At 55.4% G+C, this 26,482-nt stretch overlaps 1 protein-coding gene across 1 annotated transcript; it reads left to right on the top strand.

Moving 5' to 3' along the window:
• Window positions 1-16,234: 16,234 nt before the first annotated feature.
• LOC142360650 (large ribosomal subunit protein mL48-like) lies at window positions 16,235-25,613 on the top strand. The gene is made up of 8 exons (XM_075415145.1): window positions 16,235-16,338; window positions 18,297-18,349; window positions 18,683-18,720; window positions 19,702-19,787; window positions 20,555-20,727; window positions 22,857-22,959; window positions 23,766-23,855; window positions 25,331-25,613. Exons 1-8 carry the CDS (start codon window positions 16,318-16,320, stop codon window positions 25,403-25,405), a joined length of 639 nt encoding a protein of 212 aa, XP_075271260.1. The 5' UTR covers window positions 16,235-16,317; the 3' UTR covers window positions 25,406-25,613.
• The last annotated feature ends 869 nt before the right edge of the window (window positions 25,614-26,482 follow it).

Raw genomic sequence — 26,482 nt, 5'->3', positions numbered from 1 at the left:
GGTTAGATCCTGACTTCCCTCGGTCCCAGGCGGGTGAGAGGCCCGAGGGGCGCGTGTTCAGGCCGTCAGCTCTCCCCAGCGACCGTTGGGCCCCTTTTCTTCGAGGATTTGCGGCAAAAAGAGGGGTTGGGTTGGCGAGGCTGCCGTAAAGGCGTGAGCAAGATAAAAACGCTCCCGGAGGAAAACTCTTCAGCTGGAGGGGGAAGGTGGTCCCAGGCAGAAGCAGGTTTCTGGGTGGCAGATTTAGGGCGCTCAGCTTCCATGATGAGGAGACCCCAAGGGACCCCCCTAGACCTCTGATGCGAGCGTGGTGACCCCCCTCAGCCCACCTCTGCTCGCTCCTGCAGAGTTCTTTGCTGAGGATGGCTCGGAGTTGACCCTGCCCTTCGGAGGGCTGCGAGGACGAGGAGCGGTGAAGCAAGACCCCCCGGTCGTGCGGGATCTCTGCCTCTCCCTTGAAGACCTCTTCTACGGCTGCACCAAGAAGATGAAGATCTCGCGCAGGGTAGGGGCGGTGGGGCTGAAGGGGGGGGGCACGCTGGGCAGGGTCGGGGGGTGGCTCCACGTCTGCGCTGCGGAGGGGGATCTGCACGGAACCCGGCACAAACACCGGCAGGATCCGAACGGGTGCTCTCCTCTCCTGGCTTGCCAAAGGGAATTCGGCGCGAGGGGTGAGGTGGAAGCTGGTGGGAAGGCAGGGCTGGTTTCGGAGCAGGGTGAGGAGCAGCACAGCGTTTCCTGGGCTCGCACAGTTGAATTTTTACACCGCGCTGTGTCTCCTCTCTGCTCCCAGTGACCTGCGTCCCTCCTCTCGCTGTCCCAAATCTCCTGGTTCCAGCCCTGAGTTTCTCCTGCTTGATCTGATCCCATTTGTACCTGCAGCTGCCTAGCTGTGGAGCAGGAGCCGTCCTTGTCACCACTGGCTCACGTGTGGCTGGATGAGCAGAGCAGCTACAACCCTGTCTTTGGGCACCATGGCGTCACAGATCACCTCTCTGTGTTGTCCCTCGGTGGGGTGGCAGCCCTGCTGAGAAGGACTTGGGGTGCTGGGGGATGAGAAGCTGGCCAGGACCCGGCAGTGTGCGCTGGCAGCCCCGAAGGCCAACCGTGCCCCGGGCTGCATCCCCAGCAGCGTGGGCACGGGGTGAGGGAGGGGATTCTGCCCCTCTGCCCCGCTCTGCTGAGACCCCCCGGGAGTCCTGCGTCCAGCTCTGGAGCCCTCAGCACAGGACAGAGCTGGAGCTGTGGGAGCAGGGCCAGAGGAGGCCCCAGCAATGATGCGAGGGCTGGAACCCCTCTGCTGGGAGGAAAGGGTGGGAGAGCTGGGGCTGCTCAGCCTGGGGAAGAGAAGGCAGCTTTCCAGTGCTTAAAGGGGGCTGGGGACAAACGTTTCAGCAGGGCCTGTAGCATAGGACAAGGGGAACGGTTTTGAACTAAAAGAGGGGAGATTTAGACTGGATATGAGGAGAAATTAATTTATGGTGAGGGTGGTGAGGCCCTGGCCCAGGTTGCCCAGAGAGGTGGTCGATGCCCCATCCCTGGGAACATTCCAGGCCAGGTTGGACAGGGCTCTGAGCGACCTGATCCAGTTGGAGATGTCCCTGCCTGTGGCAGGGGCCTTGACTGGATGGCCTTGCCATGTCCCTTCCAGCCCAAACCATTCTGTGACAGCCTGGAGGTGGCTGCCCCACCAGCCGGGCCGTGTCCGGCACCGCAGGGTCCTCATCCGTGCTGGGGGAACCGGAGCCCGGTGCTGGCTGCTCTGCCGGCCGAGCCGAGCTCCCACCTGGCCGCAGACCCAACCTCTCCCAAGGGCACCCGGTTCTGCTCACCCCCTCATCTACCCCCCAGGTGATGAACGAAGACGGCCAAACGAGCACCATCAGAGATAAAATCCTCACGATCGACGTGCAGCCGGGCTGGAAGCAGGGCACCAGGATCACCTTCGAGAAGGAAGGAGACCAGGTAACGACCCTGGCGGAAGCTCTTTGCGGGTTGCCCGTTGCTGCGGGCGGTCGGCAGCGCGGCGAACGGGGCGATCCAGCGTCACCGCGCTCAGAAACGCGCTGAGGAACCCTTCCTGCCCGGGTTTTCCGTAGGATGGTTAAAAACAGAATTGAAAAGGGGTGGTTTGCTGCCTGGTGTCACCTTTGTGAACCCCGGTCTGATTTCTCTTGGCTGTTTTGTTTTATTAAATGAACAAAACACCTTCCCCTTCTCCGTAGCCAGCTGAAAGCAGCCACCAAGGGACAGGCATTCGTGTCACCTTTCCCTCTGTAAGATCATATGGTTTAGACCGAAAAAATCCAGATATCTTATTTTTCCCCTCAATTTTAGGGCCCAAACATCACCCCAGCTCGCATCACCGTCATTGTGCAGGAGAAACTCCACACAATGTTCGTTTTTGGGGTTTTCTTTCCCCTCAGTTTTAGGGCCCAGACATCATTCCAGCTGACATCACCTTCATTGTCCAGGAGAAATTCTACGTGATGTTAGTTTTTGGTTTGGTTTTTTTCCCCCTTCAATTTTAGGGCCCAAATATCACTCCAGCTGAGATCACCTTCGTTGTGCAGGAGAAACTCCACACGATGTTCATTTTTGGGGTTTTTTTCCTCTCAATTTTAGGGCCCAAACGTCATTCCAGCTGACATCACCTTCATTGTCCAGGAGAAACCCCACCCGAGGTTCAAAAGAGCCAACGACAACCTCGTGTACATCGCCACCGTCCCCCTGGGGAAGGTAAAGAGCCCAAGCGAGAGGCCGGAGCCGGCCCCGGCTTACGTTTGCCCCCTGGGGCTGTGCGTGGCAGCTGCGGGACCCGCTGTGTGCCTTGCAGGCGCTGGTCGGCTGCGCGGTGGAGGTGAGGACGCTGGACGGGAGGCTGCTGAACATCCCCATCAACGACATCGTGGAGTAAGCGCCGTGGGGCAAGCGGCTGCGGGGCCGGCGCGGTGGCCGAGGAGGCGGACGGGGCACTCGGGAGGAAACTCGGCGTTGGCGCGCTGCTCCCCGGTGAGAGCTCGGCGCTTCCCGAGCGCGTCCCCGTTGCCAGAATTAGCGCGATTTTGGTGCTCCAAAGCTTTTCCAGGAGCTGTGGGGCTGGGGGGAAACCAGCCTGGAGGAGGAGGGTGCCCACCACGGGCTGATCTTCTGGGAGAGGGCTTGGTGTGGGTGGGTGGAAGACCCGAGGAGCCTGGGGACACAAGGCAGGCCTCCGCTTGGAGCTGGAGGAGCAACCTCGCCCTGAGAAACCCGCTGGGAAGCGTGCGGGGATGGGGGGGCTCTGCGGTCGGGGAGCTGGGTCCCGCGGCTCCTCCCAGCTCCGTCCTTCCCTTCGCAGCCCCACGTACTGCAAAGTGGTGCCGGGGGAGGGGATGCCGCTGCTCCAGGACCCCCGGCGCAGAGGTGACCTCCTCATCTACTTCAACATCTGCTTTCCCAAGAAGCTCACGCCGGAGAAGAAGACGCTCCTGAGAAGCGCTCTCCTGTCCTAGGGAGCGACGGCCTCCGCCCTCCCTCCAATAAAGCCCTGGGAGCAGGTAGAGGGGGTTCCCGGCACCCAGCACCCCAAAACGCAGCACCCTTGTGCCTGTTTCCCCTGGGCCTCAGCGAGGAGTCGGCTCCATCCCTGCCACCCCACGAGGGGTGCTGGAGGATTTGGGGGGGGGGGGGGGGGGGCGGGTTGCAGTACTCCCAGCTCCACTCCTGCATGGGAGCAGCGACGGTTCACAGAATCCCAGCATGGTGGGGTTGGCAGGGCCCTCTGGAGATCCCCCAGCCCAACCCCCTGCCCAAGCAGGGTCACCCAGAGCAGGATGCACAGGACCACGTCCAGCCGGGGTTGGAATATCTCCAGAGAAGGAGACTCCACAGCCCCTCTGGGCAGCCTGGGCCAGGGCTCCATCACCCTCAGAGGGAAGAAGTTCTTCCTCATCTTCAGCTGGAGCTTCCTCGGCTTCAGTTTGTGCCCGTTGCCCCTTGTCCTGTCACTAGGCACCACTGCAAAGAGTCTGGCCCCGTCCTCCTGACACCCACCCTGCAGATATTTATCGACATTTCTAAGGTCCCCTCTCAGCCTTCTCTTCCCCAGGCTGAACAAGCCCAGCTCCCTCAGCCTCTCCTCCTGGGAGAGATGCTCCAGTCCCCTCACCATCCTTGTAGCCCTCCGCTGGACTCTCTCCAGTAGCTCTTCATCCTTCTTGAACTGGGGAGCCCAGAACTGGACACAGTACTCCAGATGAGGCCTCACCAGGGCAGTGTAGAGGGGAAGGAGAACCTCCCTTGTCCTGCTGGCCACACTCTTCTTGATGCACCCCAGGATCCCATTGGCCTTCTTGGCAGCCAGGGCACACTGCTGGCTCATAGTTAACCTGTCGTCCACCAGGACACCCAGGTCCCTCTCCGCAGAGCTGCTCTCCAGCAGGTCCACCCCAAGCCTGTACTGGTGCATGAGGTTGTTCCTCCCCAGGTGCAGGACCCTGCACTTCCCTTGTTGAACCTCATCAGGTTCCTCTCTGCCCAGCTCTCCAGCCTATCCAGGTCACGCTGAATGGCAGCACAGCCTTCTGGTGTATCTACCACACCTCCCAGTTTGGTGTCGTCAGCAAACTTGCTGAGGGTACATTCTAACTCTTCATCCAGGTCGTTGATGAAGAAGTTAAACAAGACTGGGCCCAGCACTGACCCCTGAGGGACACCACTTGTCACCAGCCTCCAACTAGACTCAGCGCCGCTGATGACAACCCTCTGAGTTCTGCCATTCAGCCAGTTCTCTATCCACTTCACCGACCACTCATCCAGCCCACACTTCCTCAGCTTCCCCAGGAGGATATCATGGGAGACTGTGTCGAAAGCCTTGCTGAAGTCAAGGTAGATAACATCCACAGCTCTCCCTTCGTCTACCCAGCCAGTCATGTCATCGTAGAAAGCTATCAGATTGGTCAGGCATGATTTCCCCTTGGTGAATCCATGCTGACTACTCCTGATAACCGTCTTTTCTTCCACTTGCTTCATGATGGCCTCCAGGATAAGCTGCTCCATCACCTTTCCCGGGATGGAGGTGAGGCTGACCGGCCTGTAGTTCCCTGGGTCCTCCTTCTTGCCCTTTTTGAAGATTGGAGTGACATTGGCCTTTCTCCAGTCCTCGGGCACCTCTCCTGTCTTCCAGGACCTCTCAAAGATGATGGAGAGTGGCTCGGCAATGACATCCGCCAGCTCCCTCAGCACTCGTGGGTGCATTCCATCGGGGCCCATGGATTTGTGGACATCCAGATCGCTTAAGCGATCCCTCACACAGTCCTCCTCGACCAAGGGAAAGTCGTCCTCTCTGTAGGCTTCCTCTCTTACCTCCGGGGCCTGGGATTCCTGAGGGCCAGTCTTAGCACTGAAGACTGAAGCAAAGAAGGCATTCATTAGCTCTGCCTTTTCCGCATCCTCCGTCACCAGGACACCCGCCTCATTCAGCAGCGGCCCCACGTTGTCCCTAGCCTTCCTTTTGCTGCTGATGTAGTTGAAGAAGCCCTTCTTGTTGTTTTTGACATCCCTTGCCAGCTTCAATTCCAGGTGAGCCTTGGCCTTCCTCGTCGCATCCCTGCATGCTCTCACTACGTTTCTGTACTCTTCCCAAGTGGCCTGTCCCTCTTTCCACATGCCATGCACCTTTCTCTTCTGCCTGATCTCCGCTAGAAGCTCCTTGTTTAACCATGCAGGTCTCCTTCCTCCTTTGCTAAATTTCTTTCTCAGGGGGATGCATTGCTCCTGTGCATGGAAGAAGTGTTGTTTAAAAAGCGACCAGCACTCATGGACCCCCCTGCCTTCGAGAGCCCTGGCCCACGGGATTCCTCCCAGTAGCTCCTTGAAGAGGGCAAAGTCAGCCCTCCTGAGGTCCAGGGTTTTGATCCTGCTTATCGCCCTGCTTCCTCCACGCAGGATCCTGAACTCGACCATTTCATGGTCACTGCAGCCGAGTCTACCTCCAACCTTCACGTCCTCCACCAGTCCCTCCTTGTTTGTTAACACGAGGTCCAGCAGTGCGCCTTTCCTTGTTGGTTCCTCCACCACTTGCATCAGAAAGTTATCATTGATGCTCTGTAGGAACCTCCTGGATTGCGCCTGCCTAGCTGTATGGTCTTCCCAGCTGATGTCAGGGTGGTTGAAGTCCCCCATGAGAACCAGAGCCTGTGACGGTGAGGCTGCTTGCAGCTGCCTGTAGAAGGCTTCATCAACCTCCTCCTCCTGGTCGGGTGGCCTGTAGTATACACCCACCGTAATGTCACCCTTATGAGCCTGTCCCTTAATTCTAACCCACAAGCTTTCAACTCCTTCTTCACTCGCCCCCAGGCCAAGCTCAATGCATTCCAGTTGCTCCCTCACATATAGAGCAACTCCCCCACCTCTCCTTGTTGACCTGTCTTTCCTAAAGAGTCTGTAGCCATCTATGACAGCATGCCAGTCATGCGAGTTGTCCCACCACGTTTCTGTGATGGCGACCAAGTCGTAGCTGTCCTGCTGTATAATGGCTTCCAGCTCCTCCTGTTTATTGGCCATACTACGTGCATTGGTGTAAACACACTTGAGCTGGGCTGTCAATCTCACCCCTGGCCTTGGCACTCCAAGCCTAGGCTCATCCCTAGTGAGCTGGGCAATATCCCCTTCCCCCTTCGAACCTAGTTTAAAGCCCTCTCAATGAGCCCCGCCAGCTCGTGGCCAAGAATTCTTTTCCCCCTTTGAGATAGCTGAACTCCACTTGTTGCCAGCAGGCCCGGTGCTGTGTATACCTCCCCATGATCAAAAAAGCCAAAATTTGACCGATGGCACCAGTCCCTAAGCCACCTGTTAACCAGGTGAGTTTTCCTGCCCCTTTCAGTGCTGTCCCCTGCCACTGATGGGATGGAGGAAAACACCACCTGCGCCCCTGATCCCTCAACCAGTCGCCCTAGTGCCCTGAAGTCCCTTTTGATGGCCTTGGGACTTCTTTCTGCTACCTCGTCCCCGCCAACCTGCATTACCAAGAGGGGGTAGTAATCAGAAGGCCGCACCAGACCAGGGAGTTTCTTCGCAACATCCCTCACCCGGGCCCCAGGGAGGCAGCAGACTTCCCTGTGGGATGGGTCCGGTCGGCAGATCGGGCCCTCTGTTCCCCTCAGAAGGGAATCGCCTATGACAATGACCCTCCTTTTTTTCTTAGTTGAGGCAGTTGTAATACGTGGGGCTGTCTGACTCGTTCTAGGCAACCCCCTGGATGGAGCCTCACCTTCACCCACATCCTCTGTGGCCAGTCCCTCACATTCCAGAGCCCCATACCTGTTGCTTAAGGGCAACTGAGCAGGTGAGGGAGGCCGGGGGGAAATTCGCTTGCCCCCCCGAGCAGGGACCCGTTTCCATTCCCCCCCATCTCTTAGGCCCCCTCTTTCTGCTCGGTGGCAAGAGGGTAGGGGGTTCTCTGCTTTCTGTGGAGCCGCCTCCTGCTGCCGCTGCCTCAGGGAGGGCAGGGTGCGGCTCCACCAGTCGATCTCCCTCTCACACTCCCGGATGCTCCTCAGCCTCTCCACTTCCTCCTTCAGTTCTGCCACCAGGCTGAGCAGGTCATTCACCTGCTCGCACCGAACACAGCCGTTGTCTCTGCTGTCCTCCGGTACGAGCGCCAGGCTCAGGCACTCCCTGCAGCCGGAGACCTGGACACCCGCGTTCTTGCAGGGGGCCTCCGTCTGGGTCCCCACACTCCTTCGAGCAACAGCTTTACCACGGGTGGTAACCATGGCTAGAGTATCTCCTGGAAGAGCGATGCCCACTACTTGAGTTGCCAGAAGGGGCGGCTGCACCCTGCCAGTCGCCTTTCCCGCTCGCCCTGCCCGCGCAAACTGCTGCGCTGCTCCCGGGCTGCTGCGCCGCCTCTGTTTGCCGGCTCTGTTCGCCCGCGCTCCTGGTCGCTCGCGCTCCCTGGGGGCTGCTCTTATCCCTGAGGGGGTTTGGCCGCTGTCACACTCGACTCCGCACCCGCTGAGTCAGAGCTGCTGCTCGTTGGCACTTCCCGCTTTCCCGCTGAGGGGGGGGGGCTGGGGTCTCCTCTCTCTCTCGGCAAGCGCTGGTGAAGTTGCCTTCTTGCTAGCCACCCAATGCTATATCCTTGTACTACAAGTTAAAAAAAAATGAGAGAAAGAAAGAGAAGCTTCTTCTAGCTGGGCAGGGATTATATTGCAGGCTCGTGATGAATCCACCGTACATGCGGCAAGTATCCAGGCTCGGCTGGGGAGGGGCGTGGGGGACACAACATCCATATTGCTCCTGAGAGGCAATGACTTGCAGTAAAATCCTGTCAGGAGCCGTGAGTGACCTGATGTCATTTAGCCAAGACACACCACCACCGCTGACCGACCAGGACCCACGGACAGAGAGCTGCAGCGGTGTGTCAGCTCGCTCGCCGCGGCACCGAGCGCTCCAGGAGTTGGCGCAATGAAGGCAGAAAAGGCAGACAATGCGAGTAATGGACACTGGAGACAAGAAGATTTGGGGGAGCAGGGAAAGAAGGGGCTTTTAAAAAAAATAAATCTGCATCTTAGCATAGGAAAGAGAATCTGCAGCTAGTGATGAATGGTGTAACTAGGAAGAATCACTGCAGTCCACACGAACGCCTAGGTATACGGCATTAAACTCCCACAATATGGCTGAGACACCAGCAGGAAAAAAAAAAAAGAAAAAAAAAAAATTACATCACAGACTGCATCCACTGTGCAATCCCACTTTCAAATAAGAATCAAACATCTAGAGATGCTTCCAGATCTCACATGGAATGACACTGTCTTTGCTCACACAGTGGCATGGAAGGGCTGTAAAGCCTGCACAGTAACCAACTCCAGCTCAGAATTTCTTAGCCATAGCAAACACATTTGTTGAAGAGACGGTATGCAGTTGGCACAGAAGGTCTGATATTAGCCAGCTTCGGTTGCTGAGGCAGCTGATCAACATTGTAGCTCTTTGTAACATTTCATTTGTCATTCTGAAGTCTCTGAATGTAAATGAAACAGCAGCATTCAGCCTCCCTACCAGCAGCAGTAGGGTATCTTTAATTCTGGCCTTCCAACAGGGCAGACAACCTTTTAGCTAAACAGGAGGCGAATGCAGCAATCCAGCGCAACAGTTGCACAAAGATCTTCTCATTTATGAAAGCTGCTATTATAAAAACTTTATTTCTACATTTCCCTTAACCTTCAAAATAAAGAATGACAAAGGGAGCTACGTGTAAGTAAAACCCACTCAAACTCCCTTTGCAGCATCAGAGATGCTTCCGTAATTATTTCTATCCTATGGAAGAAGGACGTTTATTCTTCCAGGAGCCATTTGCAATGGGAGCTATTCACCCTTTGGACAGTAAAAAAATTGCACAGAATGACATCATGACAGCAGTATCTGAAGCGATTCGAGCCGAATTCAGAAAAAAGCCGTTTCTCCACCACAGAGGAGAATCATCCGAGCACCGTATCAGAGCATGCCCACGCTGCAGCACCCGTGGGCTGCGTGGACACACCGAGGGCTCCGCTGCCGTCGACATCACCACGTTTCGCACCGGGTTCGGCGCAGACCAGCCAGGGAGTCAGCGCCCGGGATCCGAGACAAAGGCAGGGCTGAAACCCACACCGCAGCTGCTAGCCGGGCCCTAACCAGCGAGATTCAAATCAGCTTGAATCCATCCATAAGCCACAGCCAAGACAGCGGTTGCAGTGAGATGTATATTTAGTTAGGAGCATTTTGCCACGCTATACCCATAAAACCCCTTTTCTCCTCCCTAGATTTGATGCTAGGAACAGGGATTATTTAAAACCTTCCAGCATAAACACAGATGATTAGCTGAGAGGAAAAAAAAAAAAAAAGATGACAAGACTGGAGGAAGCAGATATCTGACGTTATGTCTGCTACAGCAGATAGACAAGAAATCCACGTGTAAGCTCCATGCTGAGATTTAAGATCTGCACCAGGTGCTACAACCTTCCATGAAGGTATTCAAAAAGCTTTGTGAAATCAGAAATACAGTCAAAGCACCCAAGCATTCTGCAAACACATAGCTAATACTTCAGATTGCTGTTATCAAATACCTCGGGGAAAAAAACAAACAAATCGCCCAGCATCTTCTACACAGAACCCTGGTTCCAAAATCCTCATAAAATGGCTGGCCAAACAGCACCTCACCAAGCAGATCAGGTGACTTAAAAAAAAAAATAAATAAAAATAGCCAAGTTGAACTTGTGCTCCCTGAATCCCTAATATGAAGAGGGAAAAAAAAAAAAGGAAGGACCAGACTAAAGGAAACCGCCAATGTATAGGTAAATACATCTTAATAGCAGCCTTATCACCAATCTCATCTACATATAAGTGAGGAAAGACCAAGATGTAAGTCATTATTTGGGGGGGGGGGGGGGGGGGGGGGAAGACAACTACTATTTCATCATCTCCTGCCACATAGAGACCAAAGGTGGCTGAGGGAGCAAATACCCCGCCCTGAGACAGAGCATATTTTGCACCTACCCATGATGTCAAAGATCACTCCGTATCGGACCCGGATTACACAAAGCATCCGACAAACAGGCATTTTCTCAGAAAACTCTCCGAAGTGAAAGATTTGAAAGGCAGTGCTGGAGAGAGAGGCCTTCTACTGAGGAGGGAGGAGACATAGTTTGGGTGGTGGGTTATTTTTTGGGGTTGTGTTTGTTTTTTTTCCAAAGACAGGGAGCACAATCTCACTGACTGAATTCAGTATTTAAAGCGTTGGGTCCCACTTTGCCAAGACCAGAACTCCATTTTCGATAAATGCTCTGTTTGCATAGAAAACACCGGGGATTGAGACCCCTGCCACCCAAAAAAACCAGAGCAGCCGGGATCAAATGAATCAGCAGCTGCTTCTGCAGATGGGGCGGTGGGGTTTTGGGATTTTGGAGCCATAGATAAACCCCTCCTCGTTCCCCCCCACACCCATCACCGAAGCAGCGGCGACCGCAAGGCAGAGGCAGCCCCCCCACCCCCCGGAGGCCCCCTTTTCCCCTCACAACGTGGGGGTACGGCCCCATAGGATGGGGGAGGGGGGATCCCCTCAGGCGCGACCCCGGCCCCTCAAGGGTGGGTCCGCCGCGGTGAGGGCGGGGGGGGAAGGGAGGAGCCCGCCCCGCCGCCGCCGTGCGAGGGAGACCCGAGCCGGGGCCGGGCGGTGACTCACCGCTCTGCTCGCCCAGGAACACCAGCTTGAATTTCCGCAGCGGGTTGCCGAAGTCCCCGCCCGCCGACATGATGGAGGAGCCTCCTCCGCCGCCGCCGCCGCCGCCCCGGGCTCGCTCCGCTCCCCTGCGGCGGGACTCCGCGACCGCTTCTCCTTCGCTTCCTTTCCGCCTGCCCAACGCCCCCCCCCCCCCGCTACACCGCTCTGAGGCGAAGGCGGCGGGCAGCGGCGCGGGGCCGGGCGCGCAGCCCCGGTGCAAGGCGCAGCCGGTCGGGTGAGCTCTGCCCGCCGCCGCCGCTCCCCTCAGGGCCCGGCTCCTTCCCCGCCGCCTCACGCCGCGGCCGCGCGCTCCGCTGCGCACGCGCGCCGCCCCGCCCCGCGGCCGCGCGGCGCGCCCCGCCCACTCCGTCCGCAGCGGGGCCAATCAGCGCGGGAGGGGCGGGGCGATGCGGGAGGGGGCGCGGCTTGCCGGCTTCTGCCGGGGGGGGGGGGGGGTGTGTGTGTGTTCACTCTGGAGCCTAACGATGGCTGCGCGCGTTTCCTGATGACCTCGCTGAGCTGCGAGGGGGAAGGGGGGGGGGATCTCAACGCTGCGAGGAACAACCAAAGTCCTGATGACCAAAAGGCCTAGCTTTAAACCGCTACAGATGTTCCTTTCGGAGGAGCATCTCCTTGGGGACACTCTCTCCGTGGTGTCCCTGGGAGATCCCTCACCGCGGGGTGACGTTTTCCATGTCACCCTTCCGCAGCGGCTGTCGTTCAGAAATGGCTCGGTGCTCCCTCCCCACCTGGCAGACAGGAAAGAACCCCGCTGGAGGGCCTGCCCTCCCTTTAGCTACTTTTTGCCCGTTTCTCCCCGTTTTTCTCAGCTTGCCCTCGCGGTTCAGCAGATGAGGAGGCTCCCAGCAGCATCGTGGCCGCTCCTGTTTCAACCTTCGGGATGTCTCTCGTCCACACAGCCTCGCTCGCTCCTCTCCCACGCTGGTGCAAACCTGCACCGCTCGATACTCCCTTGCTTGAATTTGAACGGAAAACATGATTTTCGGAAGCGCTCACCCCGCCCCGGGCTTCAGCTGCCAGGGTCATCGCCTGCTGCGCACAAGAATATCCCAATTTCGCCGCCCAAAACGAGAACATGCTCAGCGATGGAGCCCTCGGGGTCTGCAGCTCCTGCCCCACCGTTGTGTTTACGTTGATGTTGATGCAGATCTCCTGTGATCCACTCAACGATATGCTCCACAAGGTATTTTCCACCTGCAAATGGGTCAGTTTTCCACCATTTCCCCATCTGGGAGATTGCTCCTGCTCTGACGGTCATGGAAATGACCGTGTGTCCAGTGCTGGGCTCCCCAGTTCAAGAGAGATGAGGAGCTACTGGAAAGAGTCCAGCGCAGGGCTACGAGGATGATGAGGGGACTGGAGCATCTCTCCTACAAGGAGAGGCTGAGGGAGCTGGGCTTGTTCAGCCTGGAGAAGACAAGGCTGAGAGGGGACCTTCGAAATGCCGATAAATCTCTTCAGGGTGGGGGTCAGGAGGATGGGGCCAGATGCTTCTCAGTGGTGTCCAGCGACAGGACAAGGGGCAACGGGCACAAACTGAAGCCGAGGAAGTTCCAGCTGAAGACGAGGAAGAACTTCTTCCCTCTGAGAGTGACGGAGCCCTGGCCCAGGCTGCCCAGAGGGGCTGTGGAGTCTCCTTCTCTGGAGATACTCAAACCCTGGCTGGATGTGGCCCTGCGCAGCCTTCTCTGGGTGACCCTGCTTCGGCAGGGGGTTGGACTGGGGGATCCCCAGAGGTCCCTTCCAACCCCCTGCCATGCTGGGATTCTGGGATTCTGTGATTTAGTCCCCATGAACATAGCTGCTGCCAGTGAATTTTGTTCTCTCGTGCCCTCTCACACCTCAACACCTTCCCCTCCAAGGCCTGAGGGCTACGTCTCAGCACGGTGTCTCTTCCGCTACAGGGAACACCACGCACCAACTCTTTGTCTCTTCTTTGAAAAAGATCATGGGTTGAAACTAATCTTATTCCACCTCCACGTGACCCCCTGTCCTGGATTTATAAATGGTCCCTGCAGCCGAAGGGGGCACAGGCTCTCGGCAAGGATTTGCCTGCAGGTAGGTCACCTTGGCCGTGAACGTCCTTTGTTCGGTGTCTCCAGCCACGGTCTCCGTGCTCCGTCTCTGCCTGGTGAACGGAAACGCTCGTTGAACCTCCCCGCTCCGGGGACCTTGTTCTCAGACGTGAGCCTCACCCCTACCAGCGCGCGCAACCCAGGCACAGAAACAGACGGCGTTTTGAAAACCAAACGGTCTACGCTTTCTATTTTTGATCATTTCATTTGTACTCCCTCAGCATGATTAACTGCTTCTCCGAGGTTTTGGTTTTTTTTTTTCCCAGGCCTTGAACTGCCAGTGAACTGAAAGGGAAAATGTGTCTTTAATAAGGTGATTAAATTTAAATAAGTTTTAATAAAGATATGAGCTGGAGCTCACCTTCAGCTTTGCACCCGCGACTTGGGAGCGCTTTCCCCTTGCTGTGGCACCGGTCGTGTGGCTGCTCTCCTACACCACAGGGAAATGGAATCCAGACCGGCTCAAACAATTCAACCATAATTTTAAATATATATATTGTCCTTGTTTATGTGTCAGTATGGATTCGGGGATCTTTCCCACTGATCCCAGGGAAAACAAGTCAGGCAGAACTCTCGACTCTTGGTAACAATTATTTTTATTACCAAAGCTCTGCTCGGGATCAGCGTTATGGTATCCTGCGGTGCATTGAGAAGAGTGTGGCCAGCAAGTCGAGGGAGGTTCTCCTCCCCCTCTGCTCTGCCCTGGTGAGGCCCCATCTGCAGTGTTGTGTCCAGTTCTGGGCTCCCCAGTTCAAGAGAGATGAGGAGCTACTGGAAAGAGTCCAGCGGAGGGCTACGAGAATGAGGAGGGGACTGGAGCATCTCTCCTACGAGGAGAGGCTGAGGGAGCTGGGCTTGTTCAGCCTGGAGAAGAGAAGGCCGAGAGGGGACCTTAGAAATGCTGATAAATATCTGCAGGGTGGGTGTCAGGGCCACGGGGACAGATGCTTCTCAGTGGTGCCCAGCAAGAGGACAAGGGGCAACGGGCACAAACTGAAGCCGAGGAAGTTCCAGCTGAAGACGAGGAAGAACTTCTTCCCTCTGAGGGTGATGGAGCCCTGGCCCAGGATGCCCAGAGGGGCTGTGGAGTCTCCTTCTCTGGAGATATTCCAACCCCGGCTGGCCGCGGTGCTGTGCAGCCTGCTCTGGGTGACCCTGCTTCGGCAGCGGGTTGGACTGGGGGATCCCCAGGAGTCCCTTCCACCCCCTGCCATGCTGGGATTCTGTCTCTTCGCACTGGGAGAAGGAAACACTCCTGCATCGCCTGCCAAAGAGGCTTCAGCCCGCGGGGCTGGCAGTGGATAGGGATGAGGCTTTCAAGACAAAGCAGTTGAGGGACCTGCCCGCACTTGCTCAAGCCAGGAGAGATCCATCATCCTGCTAATTCCTGCAGGCCTTAGGCACGGCCCTGAGAAGAGCTGCAGAAGGTAGAAGAGGAGACACAGATGTCAGAGGTTTTCTTCTAGGTTATTTTTAAAAGCTTTCTGAATGTTTTTTGTAATCACACAGGTCCAAAAAGAAATGGGAGACTTTCAGGGCTGGATCTCAACTCTCCCAGGACCGCTTCACTCCTCCAGACAGCACAATAGAGAGCAGATGGAGAAGGGGCAGGGAGCCTACAACAGCTTTCTGCGTAGGCCGCAAATCGCTCGAGCATCACCTCTGCCAGCCCTTGCTGAAGGGCTTACCCAGAAGGGGTAAACTGGGGCCAGACAGGAAAGGAGTGGACAGTAGCCTAGGAGAAATGAAAGTTTGTGTTGAGAGATGGCCTGGTGAAGAAGAGGAAGGTGGAAAAGACAGGAGGGGACAGTTTGCAAAGGGATGCATTTTCCGCAGCCAAGTCCACACTGCCAGGTTCAGGTGGTGAAAGGCTACGCAGCGCCCACCTCTTCCCACCCTGGCCTGCCAGGCAGAGCCCCTTGCCCACCTCCGCTCCCACTGGGAACAAATTGCTGCAAATTGGGGAGGTCCCTGCCCGTCCATCCTTCCTGCAAGTCTTCCCACCTAAAATGTCCTGAGATCAAAATGCTGGCAGTAAGGCAGGATTCACCCCGTCCTCAGAGGGAGCAGCTGGTTGCTGAAAGAAGAGTTTGGCTTTGCTTCCCCCACAAGCCTAAACCGTGCCTGCCATGGAGCCCGAACACCTCACCATGACACAATCCTTCATTTTCAAGGCCTGTGGCGGCCTGCCAGCACGGACACAGCCGACCCCGGACAAACACACGGCTGCTGACTGCAGGTTAAGGTCCAGCCCTGCCTCTGCAACCGCAAAATAACCCCTTTGCAGTGCTCGTGGCCAAACCACGCAGGTTTAGCACCGAATCCTCTGGCCCTGCTTCAGGCCTGCACACCCAGACCGACCCTCGGCGCCCTCACACCCCACCGGGCCTGTCCCCAGGCTGGAGCAGGGGCCTGCTGAGCCCCCGCTGGCTCCCCGCCTCTATCCCTCAGCCAGCGGGGACAACGTGAGCCGCCTGAGGGATCCGCAACGCCGATGCCTCGGCCCTGCCCGGCCCCGGCCGTCCTCCACGCCCGCTCCCCCTCACAGCCCTGACATGGCCGCCGCAGGCCAGGCCGCACTCAAGATGGCGGCCGCACCACAGCCGCGTCGCCACGCTCAACATGGCCGCCGATGGACGGCGGCGGACGGCCAATCAGCGTGCGAGGAGCGGGCGGGGGGCGTGCCGCGGCCGAGCAGGGTTGGCGGCGCTGGGCGCACGGTTGGGTGCGCCGCGGGGCTGTTGCCACGTCCGCTCCGTGAGGCGGCCCCGGTGGGGGGGGGGGACGGGGTCAAGCAGTCCGCCATTACCGCCCTGCCCACCCCTCCTTCAGCAAACCGGGGCCCTGCGAGCAGCGAGGGCGGGTTGTCCAAAGAATTGCCGGTTCCCCCCGGGGGGCGGAACGCGGGGGCGGGAGTCGCGGGGACCCGGGCGGGGGAACGCTTTGAGGGACGGACGCGGCTCCGGCCCGGGCGCGGGGATGAGCGCGGCCTTGGCGAAGGTAGCGGCGGGTCGAGACCGGCGCTGGGGACACTGGGCTGGGTAGCGGGGGAGGACGGGAGAGTGGGGGGGTGACACGGACAGGCTCGGGCACCGGGGGCCTGGTTCTGGGACTGGGGTCGGGAGGGTCAGGCCTGGGCGTGGTAGTGGGGAGTCGGGGGCGGGGGGGGACACGCAGGCCCTGCCCTGGATTCGGGGCGGAGGGGGGGCTGTGTCTTTTGGGGGGACACTGGCCTGACTCTGAGTGCGCTGGGTCACCTACCCTTGTGTACCTGGGCCAGGGATCACAGAATCACAGAATGGTCGGGGTTGGCAGGGACCTCTGTGGGTCACCCAGCCCAACCCCCTGCCGAAGCAGGGTCACCCAGAGCAGGCTGCACAGGACTGCGTCCAGCTGGGGTTGGAATATCTCCAGAGAAGGAGACTCTACAGCCCCTCTGGGCAGCCTGGGCCAGGGCTCCCTCACCCTCAGAGGGAAGAAGTGCTTCCTCATGTTCAGCTGGAACTTCCTTGGCTTCAGTTTGTGCCCGTTGCCCCTTGTCCTGTCACTGAGTACCACTGGAAAGAGTCTGGCCCAGTCCTCCTGACCCCCACCCTGCAGATATTTATTGGCATTTCTAAGGTCCCCTCTCAGCCTTGTCTTCTCCAGGCTGAACAAGCCCAGTTCCCTCAGCCTCTCCTCGTAGGAGAGATGCTCCAGTCCCCTCCTCATCCTTGTAGCCCTCCACTGGACTCTCTCCAGTAGCTCCTCATCTTTCTTGAAGTGGGGAGCCCAGAACTGGACACAGTACTCCAGATGGGGCCTCACCAGGGCAGAGCAGAGGGGAAGGACAACCTCCCTCGACCTGCTGGCCACACTCCTCCTAATGCACCCCAGGATCCCACTGGCCTTCTTGGCACCTAGGGCACGCTGCTGGCTCTTGGTCACCCTGTCATCCACCAGCACTCCCAGTCCCTCTCCACAGAGCTGCTCTCCAGCAGGTCAGCCCCAGCCTGTACTGGTGCCTGGGGTTGTTCCTCCCCAGGTGCAGGACCCTGCCCCTGCCCTTGTTGAACCTCATCAGGTTTCTCTCTGCCCAGCTCTCCAGCCTGTCCAGGTCACGCTGAATGGCAGCACAGCCTGCTGGTGTATCCACCACTCCTCCCAGTTTGGTGTCATCGGCAAACTGGCTGAGGGTCCACTCTAACTCTTCATCCAGGTCGTTGATGAAGAAGTTGAACAAGACTGAGCCCAGTACTGACCCCTGGGGGACACCACTCGTTACTGGCCTCCAACTAGACTCAGCGCCACTGATGACAGCCCTCTGAGCTCTGCCATTCAGCCAGTTCTCGATCCACCCACACCCTTCCTCAGGCCGCCAGGGATCACCCCGTGACACAGGGCCCGTGACAGCCTGGTCACTGGCCTCAGGGACCGTCCGATCCCTGGTCCTCCCTGTCCCCCTGGTCACTCTTTGGGGACGTTGGTAATTATCCCCACACGTGATGCAGCTCCTGCCTGCCAGGGTTGTGGTGACAGCAAAGCTCTTTGCTTGGTGCTGCCTTGGGGATGGGTGAGCTGCGTTCCCCTCTGTCTGTGTGGAGCTGGAACGAGCACGAAGGCTGTTCGCGTGGCTGTTGTAACCTGGAGGCCGTGGGACGGTGCGAGGGATGAGTATGATCTGTAACCGAGAGGAGGAGAGCCTCCCACCCCAGCTTGGATCCTGAAGCAAAACGAGGGGGTGCAAGAAAAGGTTATTGCAGTCATCATCTTCCTCCTCCTCCATCCCGTTCCTCCGTGTTGCAGTGATTTTCTGGGGCTTGACATTGGCTGGAGGCCCTGGAGAGATTGGGAGGGTTATTGGTACATTCAGAGGGCCTCAGGTGTTGTTTTGGTGGCTGTATTTGGGCAAGCACTGGTGAAAACTCACTGAGTGTCTGCCATGCTGTTTGCATTTTGACTGTGGTGGCTGCTTGCAGGTGCTGTGCTCGCAGAAGGGAGCGTTGCTAAAGCAGGTGTTTGTGCTGGGCAGGTGAGTGGTCTGAAATCAAAGCCAGTAAGTAAAACACCCTGTAAGGCATTGAAAACACTCGGTCGCTTTTACAGTGTCCGAAAACATACATGACTAATCAAAAAGTCTTTTTGCCAAGGAAAATCTTTTAATTGTGGAGGGAAGACTTTCAGCAGATGTCTGGGAACTGAAGGGGCTGTATGGTGTGAAGGAGAGAAAGTCTCTGCTGATGGGATCTGTCTGTGTCTGAGGGGCTTGGGGCATGAGCCTTTGTTCAAGGAGATTGGCCAGATACGTTGTGTTTCCACAGGTGGGTGAAATCAGAGCTTTTCATGATTGTCTTGTTTCCTACAGAGCAGCAACACCCAGAGAAAGCCGTCTGTGTGCTGCAGGTGAGGCCTCTTATTAATCCGATGCAAGGCAAATCTTCATTTGTCCCCAATAAATATTACATATTGCAGAGTTTGTGTCTCCTTTTAAAATTTTTTTAGCCAATTTTGGACTGGTTAAATACCCTCAGCGGATGTTTTTCCAATTTCATAGCTTTTTTCTTAGCCTTTTCTTCTGTTTCCCTGTTCCTGGTTTAGCAGGTACTCCTAGTCATGATGTTACGCTGGGGAGTGACACCAGCTGGATACCATTCATTATATTAATGTCCAGGAAGGGACTTGCACCCCTGTGAGGTCCCACTTTAACATTTATTCAGGTGGTGGAGTCCACTGTTACAATTTAAAATAGAATTTGATTTTGCTGTGGAGGCGAAGTGTAACTGAGTGGCTGCGATCCTTGCTGTTCAGGTTCTCTCTGCTGCTCTGAGCTTCGTTTGTTAAAATGAGGGTTATGGAGGGTTTCGTTTTACCCTGGAGAAGGAAGTATAAATAAAAGCTGGTGCCGTTTTGATTTGGCTTCCTAGCACATGAATATTTGAACAGGGCTGGATTTGAAATTAAGTGGGGCTCAGATCCATCGTAGCAGCATCGCTGCTGTCACAGAAGAGGAGGCAGATGTGATGTTTCGTCGGTATCCTCGCCATCCACTGGTGCTGACAAGTCTGTCTTTGTTTCATTGTTTTTTTGTTGGTTTGATTGAGAATTCACCGGGGAAATGAGTCACTTTTAATCTCTTCCTCCCTTATTTGTTGCTCACCGTCACCAACTGTGAATTGTAACACGCTTGCTGTGGTGCGCAGGCTGCCTGCGTGGGGCAGAGATCGGCCGGAGCCTCAGCCTGCCTTTGCCTTCTGTCAAAGAACCGAGGACAAACTCGTGCCCCCGGTGTGGGTGTGGGGCTCTCGAAGCGCCTGTGTATGTCTGTTAGAAGAAGGGCTCTCTGCCACGCAGCCGAAAACGTGTTTGCTCTGCTTTGATTTGAAGGTGATGCACTCGTGAGCTGCCACAGACACTACAAGTCCCGTCCTACGCATGGCATTGGGAGGTTTAAATACCTGCTCCCGAAGGAGGTAGGCTTAAGAACTCCCCTCTGTGCTTGCTTTTAGCTGACCCATCTTTTTAAAGTCTGATTTAAATGTTGGCATTATTAATTCTGTAGGAGAGGAATCGTATTAAAAAGGGATTATGTGGTTTACTGCTGCTTTTCTCGGTAGGGAGTGTTATGTCGCATGAAGTACCCGCTCACAGCACTGCATAAATGCATTCTTTTGTCCGGTTCGTTCTTGTTTAAGTTACTGAGTAGTTCTGGGAGGAAGGAGTCTCTTCCTGATGCTGAATTTAACGCCCCCAACTTCAAATTATTGTGGAATATTGTGATCAGGTCTTATTTGCATTTAAACTTTTTACGTTCCCTGCAATTTGGAAAGACGACAGTTTTTGTGGAAGGAGGAAACAACAACTCATCTGGACAGCTGCCTCGAAGGCAGGAACTGAAACAAAAAGCAGTTTGTTTCCTCCTCCTCGGTTTCTTCTGGAAGAATTTAATCATGGCATGCACGTATTTTCTGTGTGACTTCTGCGGTGCTGCCATCCAAGAACTGAACTGCTCAACTCGAGAACATCTGTCAAGATAATGTCATCCCGGTTCTGTAGTCAGGGAGAGGGAGCACAGATGGGCTGGGATATGTTCACCATAGTTCAGCAAACCTTTGTAGGAAGAGAGTACCCTAGCGTGGTCTCCTGTGTGGGCAAGACTCAATGGTTTTTATTTCCAGCCTTGTTCAAAACAGGTAATGGTTTCTGTTTTTTCCTCCCTTTTTTTTTTTTTTTAATACAGCCTCCTAAGAAGAGAAAGGAGAAAGTGCAGATGAAAGAGATAAATGTTGGGACCGAATATGAGTACGGAGATGTCAACATCCAGATGACTTCCTATGACATGTGTCTCGTGGAGCATTTTGCTCAGTACGTGCATAAACTCTGCAACCGCCTCGCCGTTAAAGTGAATGAAAGGTACGAGGAGCGCGGCTCTGCGTTTGTCGTCCCTCGCCATCGCGTTGCGTTGGGCCGCGTGAGGCTCGGGGATGACGCTGCCTTGCAGGCGAGGACGTAATCGGATCTCCCTGCTGGATTCCCACGTGGAAATCCAAATCTTCCGTCATCTGCCTGGTGTTTTTGTGTGTCTGTACGGTTTTGAGTGCTTTATTCGTATAAGGGAGGCTGAAGTGGAGTTGTTCAGGCACTGACTGAACAGATCTCAAGCAATAAAATAGCTGCCACTTTTCATTCCTTTGAGAAAAAGGCTTAAGCCTGTGGGTGCTGAGCCCGGGGATGTAGGCTTAAGTATTGCTGACTTTTGCTGCTGTTTTTTTCTTTATAGTGTTTCACCCAGGCTCTGCTTGCAGTAAGCAAGTGATAATGATTGTGCAAGCTAGAATGAGCTTGGGAAGCCCCTGACGACTGTGGGAGAGCCACCCGCTGCTTTAGTTCAGTAGCAGAGGATGCTGCAGTTGCACACTAGATCTCCGAAGCAGGTGTACCGTGAGAGCAGCTTTGTTGGTTTTAGTGAGTCTGGGGAGCGTGATGCAGCTCGGTGCTGCCTGCACTGCACCCAAGGTGCTGTAGTCACTGGGAGAAGCGCTGCGTTGCCACAAGGCAGTAAAAACGCTTCATGGTGATTGTCTAAAATGCGTACCTGTAACTGTACCTCTGAGTGTAAATGCTCGTTCCTGGTCGTGCTGATTAAACCTATGAAAAAGAAAGAAGAGGAGCTACTGGAGAGAGTCCAGCGGAGGGCTACGAGGATGGTGAGGGGACTGGAGCATCTCTGCTACGAGGAGAGGCTGAGGGAGCTGGGCTTGTTCAGCCTGGAGAAGAGAAGGCTGAGAGAGGACCTAATATATACTTACAAATATCTTCAGGGTGGGTGTCAGGAGGACGGGGCCAAGCTCTTTTCAGTGGTGCCCAGTGACAGGACAAGGGGCATCGGGCACAAACTGAAGCTGAGGAAGTTCCAGCTGAACCTGAGGAAGAACTTCTTCCCTCTGAGGGTGACGGAGCCCTGGCCCAGGCTGCCCAGAGGGGCTGTGGAGCCTCCTTCTCTGGAGATATTCCAACCCCGGCTGGCCGCGGTGCTGTGTAGCCTGCTCTGGGTGACCCTGCTTGGGCAGGGGGTTGGGCTGGGTGATCCCCAGAGGGCCCTGCCAACCCCGACCATTCTGTGATGCTGTGAAAAATTGTTTTCTTTATGTTCATCCGCTTAGCTGAACTGTCAGCCGTGGATCTGAAACGCTGTGCCCACAGATCAGTCGCTTGTGGTCTCTCAGTGGTGTCTTTTGCACCAAACAGCACTAAAAACTGACACATCGGTGAGTGATAGGTGCTTGTTTCGAGAGGGATGCCCGGCGACGCTAAGAAATTCGAATTCTGTCGGCAGCAACGCGCTGGAAAACATTTGCAGAGAAATCCCGCAGCCTGAGACTGTTGATAGCACTTCCAGGGTAAAGCGTTACTACCTCGTGTCAGACTTGTGCCCTCTGAGGCTGGACTTGGTGTGCAGAGCTCAGTGTGCACGGAAGGAAATTCTTTACCCTTTCAGAGCGGAATTTCCAGGGTAAAACGTGGGCAGTAGGGTGCAGCGGGTTGTTATTGGTGCTGTGCAGATGGAGGTGCCCAGGTCTCTGGAGCGACGCTCACCGGAGGGCAGGATCTGATGCAGTGCCTGACTGTTAAATTCCTGTTAAATTCACAGAAAATGATGTCTTCTGGTGGTGCGTTGCAGCAGTGGGTTTTAGCTCTGTTCCCGATCAGAACAGACAGGCTGTTACAAAATAAATCAGAACTGTTGCTTTAAAGGTCTCCTTCCACTATGAAGAAGCTAAAAGCTCTCTTCTCCGGCTGGCGCTTGCAGCTGAAACAGGTTTTTGCTGGCAGTAGTGCCGCAAGCTGCTCCCTTACCTCTTTCCAGTAAAACACCCGGCTCCTGCCAGTGCTTGATTTGCAAGATACATTGTTTGCATAATTAATTTCTCATGAAAAGTTAATCTCCTTCCACATTCTCTGCCGCTGGAGGTTGGTTCGTTCCTGTAAAGCAGTGCGAGCCTGTCCTCCCCGTCCTAAGCACTGCCCTGTGGTTCCTGCAGCTACGCGATGCCCACCAAAACCAACGAAGTGCTGTTCTTGGAGGAGCGAGGTTCCAAGATGCAGCTGGATGCCGTCCTCACTACCCACCAGAGGGTCGTCCAGGTAGGAGCTGGTGTTCGCTGACAGCACTGCGGCTCTCGTGCAGCGCAGGCTCTCAGAACCCCTGAACAGTTGGAGTGAAGTCCCTCGGACAGATGAGAGGCGTAATTTGTGCGTAAATTGAAGCACAAAGAAGTTTAATTACATTTTTTGCTAAAGGCTACTCACGGCGTAGAAGCAGAGGAGGGGTTCCCGGGTTCTGTATTTCAGCCAGAAGATTTAATACCCATTTTATGCAAAATACTCCATACAAGGGGTGGAAAAGGCATGTTTAAGGATGAATGATTGGACAAACTCGATGAAAATTTAAAAATCCCATTAGTGCCAGGGCCAGCTTCAAAAGCGTCCAGGGTTGAGGTCAATAGGTGCTTCTTTTCGCTAGTCTGTAGTGCGTTCCCTTGCCGTGTGCTGAACCTCTGCTGAATTGCATTTTAAACCGAGAGGTCGCCTTTTTCCACTGGAGAGAGCTGACGTGTGGCTGACGCTGGGGCTTGCAGCTTTGCCGTGGCAGCCTTTGTGTTAGTCTCTCGCCGAAATGAAGGTCTTCATGCGTGGCCAGGTCTCTTTACATGCAGGAGATGACGCAGGCAGGGATGGGAAGCGCGGTATTCACCGAGGAGTGCCGCAATGAGAGCTCTGGGCTGCGCTGTGTATGAGCGGCGTGCGCACGAAGCAGAGTGCTGCTCTGATGAAGTGATTGCCTGCCCCAGGCTCGTGCCGAAGCGGACTCTCTTCCTCTGCCGTTAATATAACGAGTCCATTTTGTGTGTGGTGTTCTGTTCCTGCAGCGCTCTTATTTCTTCTTGCAGATCAGCGGTTTGAGTTCGACGTTTGCTCCGATACTCCTGGAAGTTATTCAGAGTAGTCAGCCTGAAGGGGTCCATCTGTCAGTGAGGGAGGTATGGTTAATTTTACCAGTGCCTTTGCATTTAGGAAGCAAATGCGATGCGTGACATGAATTTGCTTTGAAAATACAGAGCCGGTGCTGAGGCTGCTGTCTCCTCTAGCCTTATGGATACCCAGGATCTCCCCGAACCAGGCCCTTGCTTGGTCTGTGAAAAAACATTAATTCTTGATGAGTGTTTCATTTTCCATTTAGCCTCTGATAATTAGTGCCACAGAAGGTACTGGCCCCGCTAATCCTATAGATCTATAGGAGATGGCAGGTTGCAAGGTGCTTTCCTTTGCTGCCACAGGTTCCCTGCGACTCGGAGGGGGACGCTTTCCTTCAGCAGTGCTTCCCCACCTCTTACCTGGGAATCGCCAGGAACTTCATGGAGCAGCCGGCAGAGGCTGGAAACGCAAACGCTGTGCCCTGTTCTGACGGAATTTGCGCTGGGAGGGATTCAGCTTGCTTTCTGCAGAGAGGCCCAACAGTTTTCTCGGTGCTGAGGACTTAGGACAGAACTCCACTCACCGGTGGCCCAGGCATAAGGAGCTATTTAAGCTTCTGTCACTTTACATTCGGATAAAACAGTCCCAGGAGGCCCTTTTCATTCAGGGACTCAAAGATTTTCGTAGCTGGAAAGGGAAGGCAGCATAGTAAATTCAAACATGAAATCACAGGTGGCTTCTGAAGTGGCCTTTGAAGAATGTTGAGTTATCTTCAGCTCTGCAAAACCAGAAGGAATACAGGAGAAGGTCTCCCGAGTCCCGTAATCTTCTCTGCTTTGGTCACAGTCCCGTCTCCGCCTTAGGGCTGCCATTTCTTTTTTTCAGTTTTGGCTGATGGCTTTCTCTCTGGAGGGAGATCTGTGACATTGCGCCATTCGCAGAGTCACTGCAGTCCGATGCAGGAAGCCCAGGGGAGAGACCCAAGCCGGCTTCGTGCAACTCGCAGTCGAGAAGAGAGAGCGAAGCTTTGGGGTGCTCTTGAGAAGTTCTGGAGAAAGTGGCGAGTCTCGTTAGCGAAGCAGATGCTCCGGTGATCAGCAGTGGCAGAGCTGAAGGTGTCCAGTTGGCCATGAGCGCGATGCCACTGCTCGCTCTTTCCCAAAGCACTTGGCACCTCAGGAGGAGCCTACAAGGCTGAGTTTTAGAGCCTTTGCGGTGACCACGCGTGTCCGTGGCTGCCACGCTCGCTTGCTGCCGGAAGCTTTCTGCCCTCGGTGCTTTACCCCCAGCAGCTGCTCCTGTAGAGGGGAGGCTCAGAGCTCTGCCACCAGCTTCCAGCTTGAGCTGCCTGCAAGATCGTGGTCTGCAGCAGCTTTCCACCGGCTCTTCCCACTCCCTGGGTTCAGTAGACATTCAGGTCTCTGTTTTTTTCCACTCAAGTGATTCTCTGGGAGAGGGTTTGTCCTCCTCTTGATTTCAAAAAGTACTCAAGAGGTGATTCTGATTTGCTCAGGGTTTGTTTTTTCCCCTCCCTCCACAGCACACAGAAGCCGACTTCAAGAGCCGATTAAAGTCTCGCCCCGAACTTGAAGAGCTGCTAGCGCAGATGAACTGAGGTGAAGAAGGCTCCGTCCGTTTCAGAGCCGCCCCTGGGAGCACGAGGCTTCTCCTCCTCGGCTGCTCAAGCTTCCAGAAGGCGACTTTGTGAGCGCTGTACTGATAATTTGGTGAATTGGAAGAAATTTCCACTGTTGTCAAGCAGCTTGTCTTAATAAAAACAAATACAGGTGTTTATATCTGACTGAAGGGAGTCCAGAATGAAAGTTGGCTTTTCTCAGTTCTTCCACCCCTTTTTTTTCCCCCTTTTATGTTTCAGTATGTGAGGGTTTCTGCAAGTTTCACTCTGCAGAAATCTCTGTGAGTTAGAATCATAGAATCACAGAATGGTTTGGGTTGGAAGGGACCTTAAAGATCATCTGGTTCCAACCCCCCTGCCATCAGCAGGGACATCTTCCACCAGACCAGGGTGCTCAGAGCTCCATCCAACCTGGCCTTGAACCCTGCCAGGGAGGGGGCAGCCACAGCTTCTCTGGGCAGCCTGTTCCAGTGTTTCACCACCCTAATAACGCTGTGCTGCAGCTATCCCAGACACAGAAGCGACTGTCCTGCTCTTCCTCAGCCGAAGGCAGCTCTCGTAGAGCTGTTTAAATCGGAGCTTTGCCGAAGGGAGCGGAGCCTCCGAGCCCTGAGAGGGTTGGGGATGATCGTCCCCGAGCAGCTTGCCAGGAAAAAAAGCCTTGGAGGGCAGAGGCAGGAAGGTTGGAGCTGTGTCAGGCGCTGTATGCAAAATTTCTCCTCAATTTCTGATTTGCCTTTTGAGCTATAAAGGATAAAATTTCCCCTGGATCCGCGCAGTCAGTCTGCTTTTTACAACAGCCCTTTGGAAAGGGAGGAATTACTCGTGCCTTGGAAAGGACAAACCCAGGATGGTGCCAGATGCTTTTCCCAGGAAAAAGGGAAAATGCTTTTTTTTTTTGAGGTATGTGGGACCGAGGACGCCCCAAATTTGGCTGAGCTCCTCAGCCGCTTACCCCCATCCTGCAAAACCCAGAGTCTGCAGGCGCTGTGGCTTTCGGGTGGTGCGTACGGGGTCACACGGGTCGTGGTGCTGGGGTTTTTGCTCCAGTCCTCG

Source organism: Opisthocomus hoazin, chromosome 1 (genome assembly GCF_030867145.1).
Source record: "Opisthocomus hoazin isolate bOpiHoa1 chromosome 1, bOpiHoa1.hap1, whole genome shotgun sequence".
Taxonomy (NCBI): Eukaryota; Metazoa; Chordata; class Aves; order Opisthocomiformes; family Opisthocomidae; genus Opisthocomus; species Opisthocomus hoazin.
This window is presented reverse-complemented; position numbering and strand designations above follow the sequence as displayed.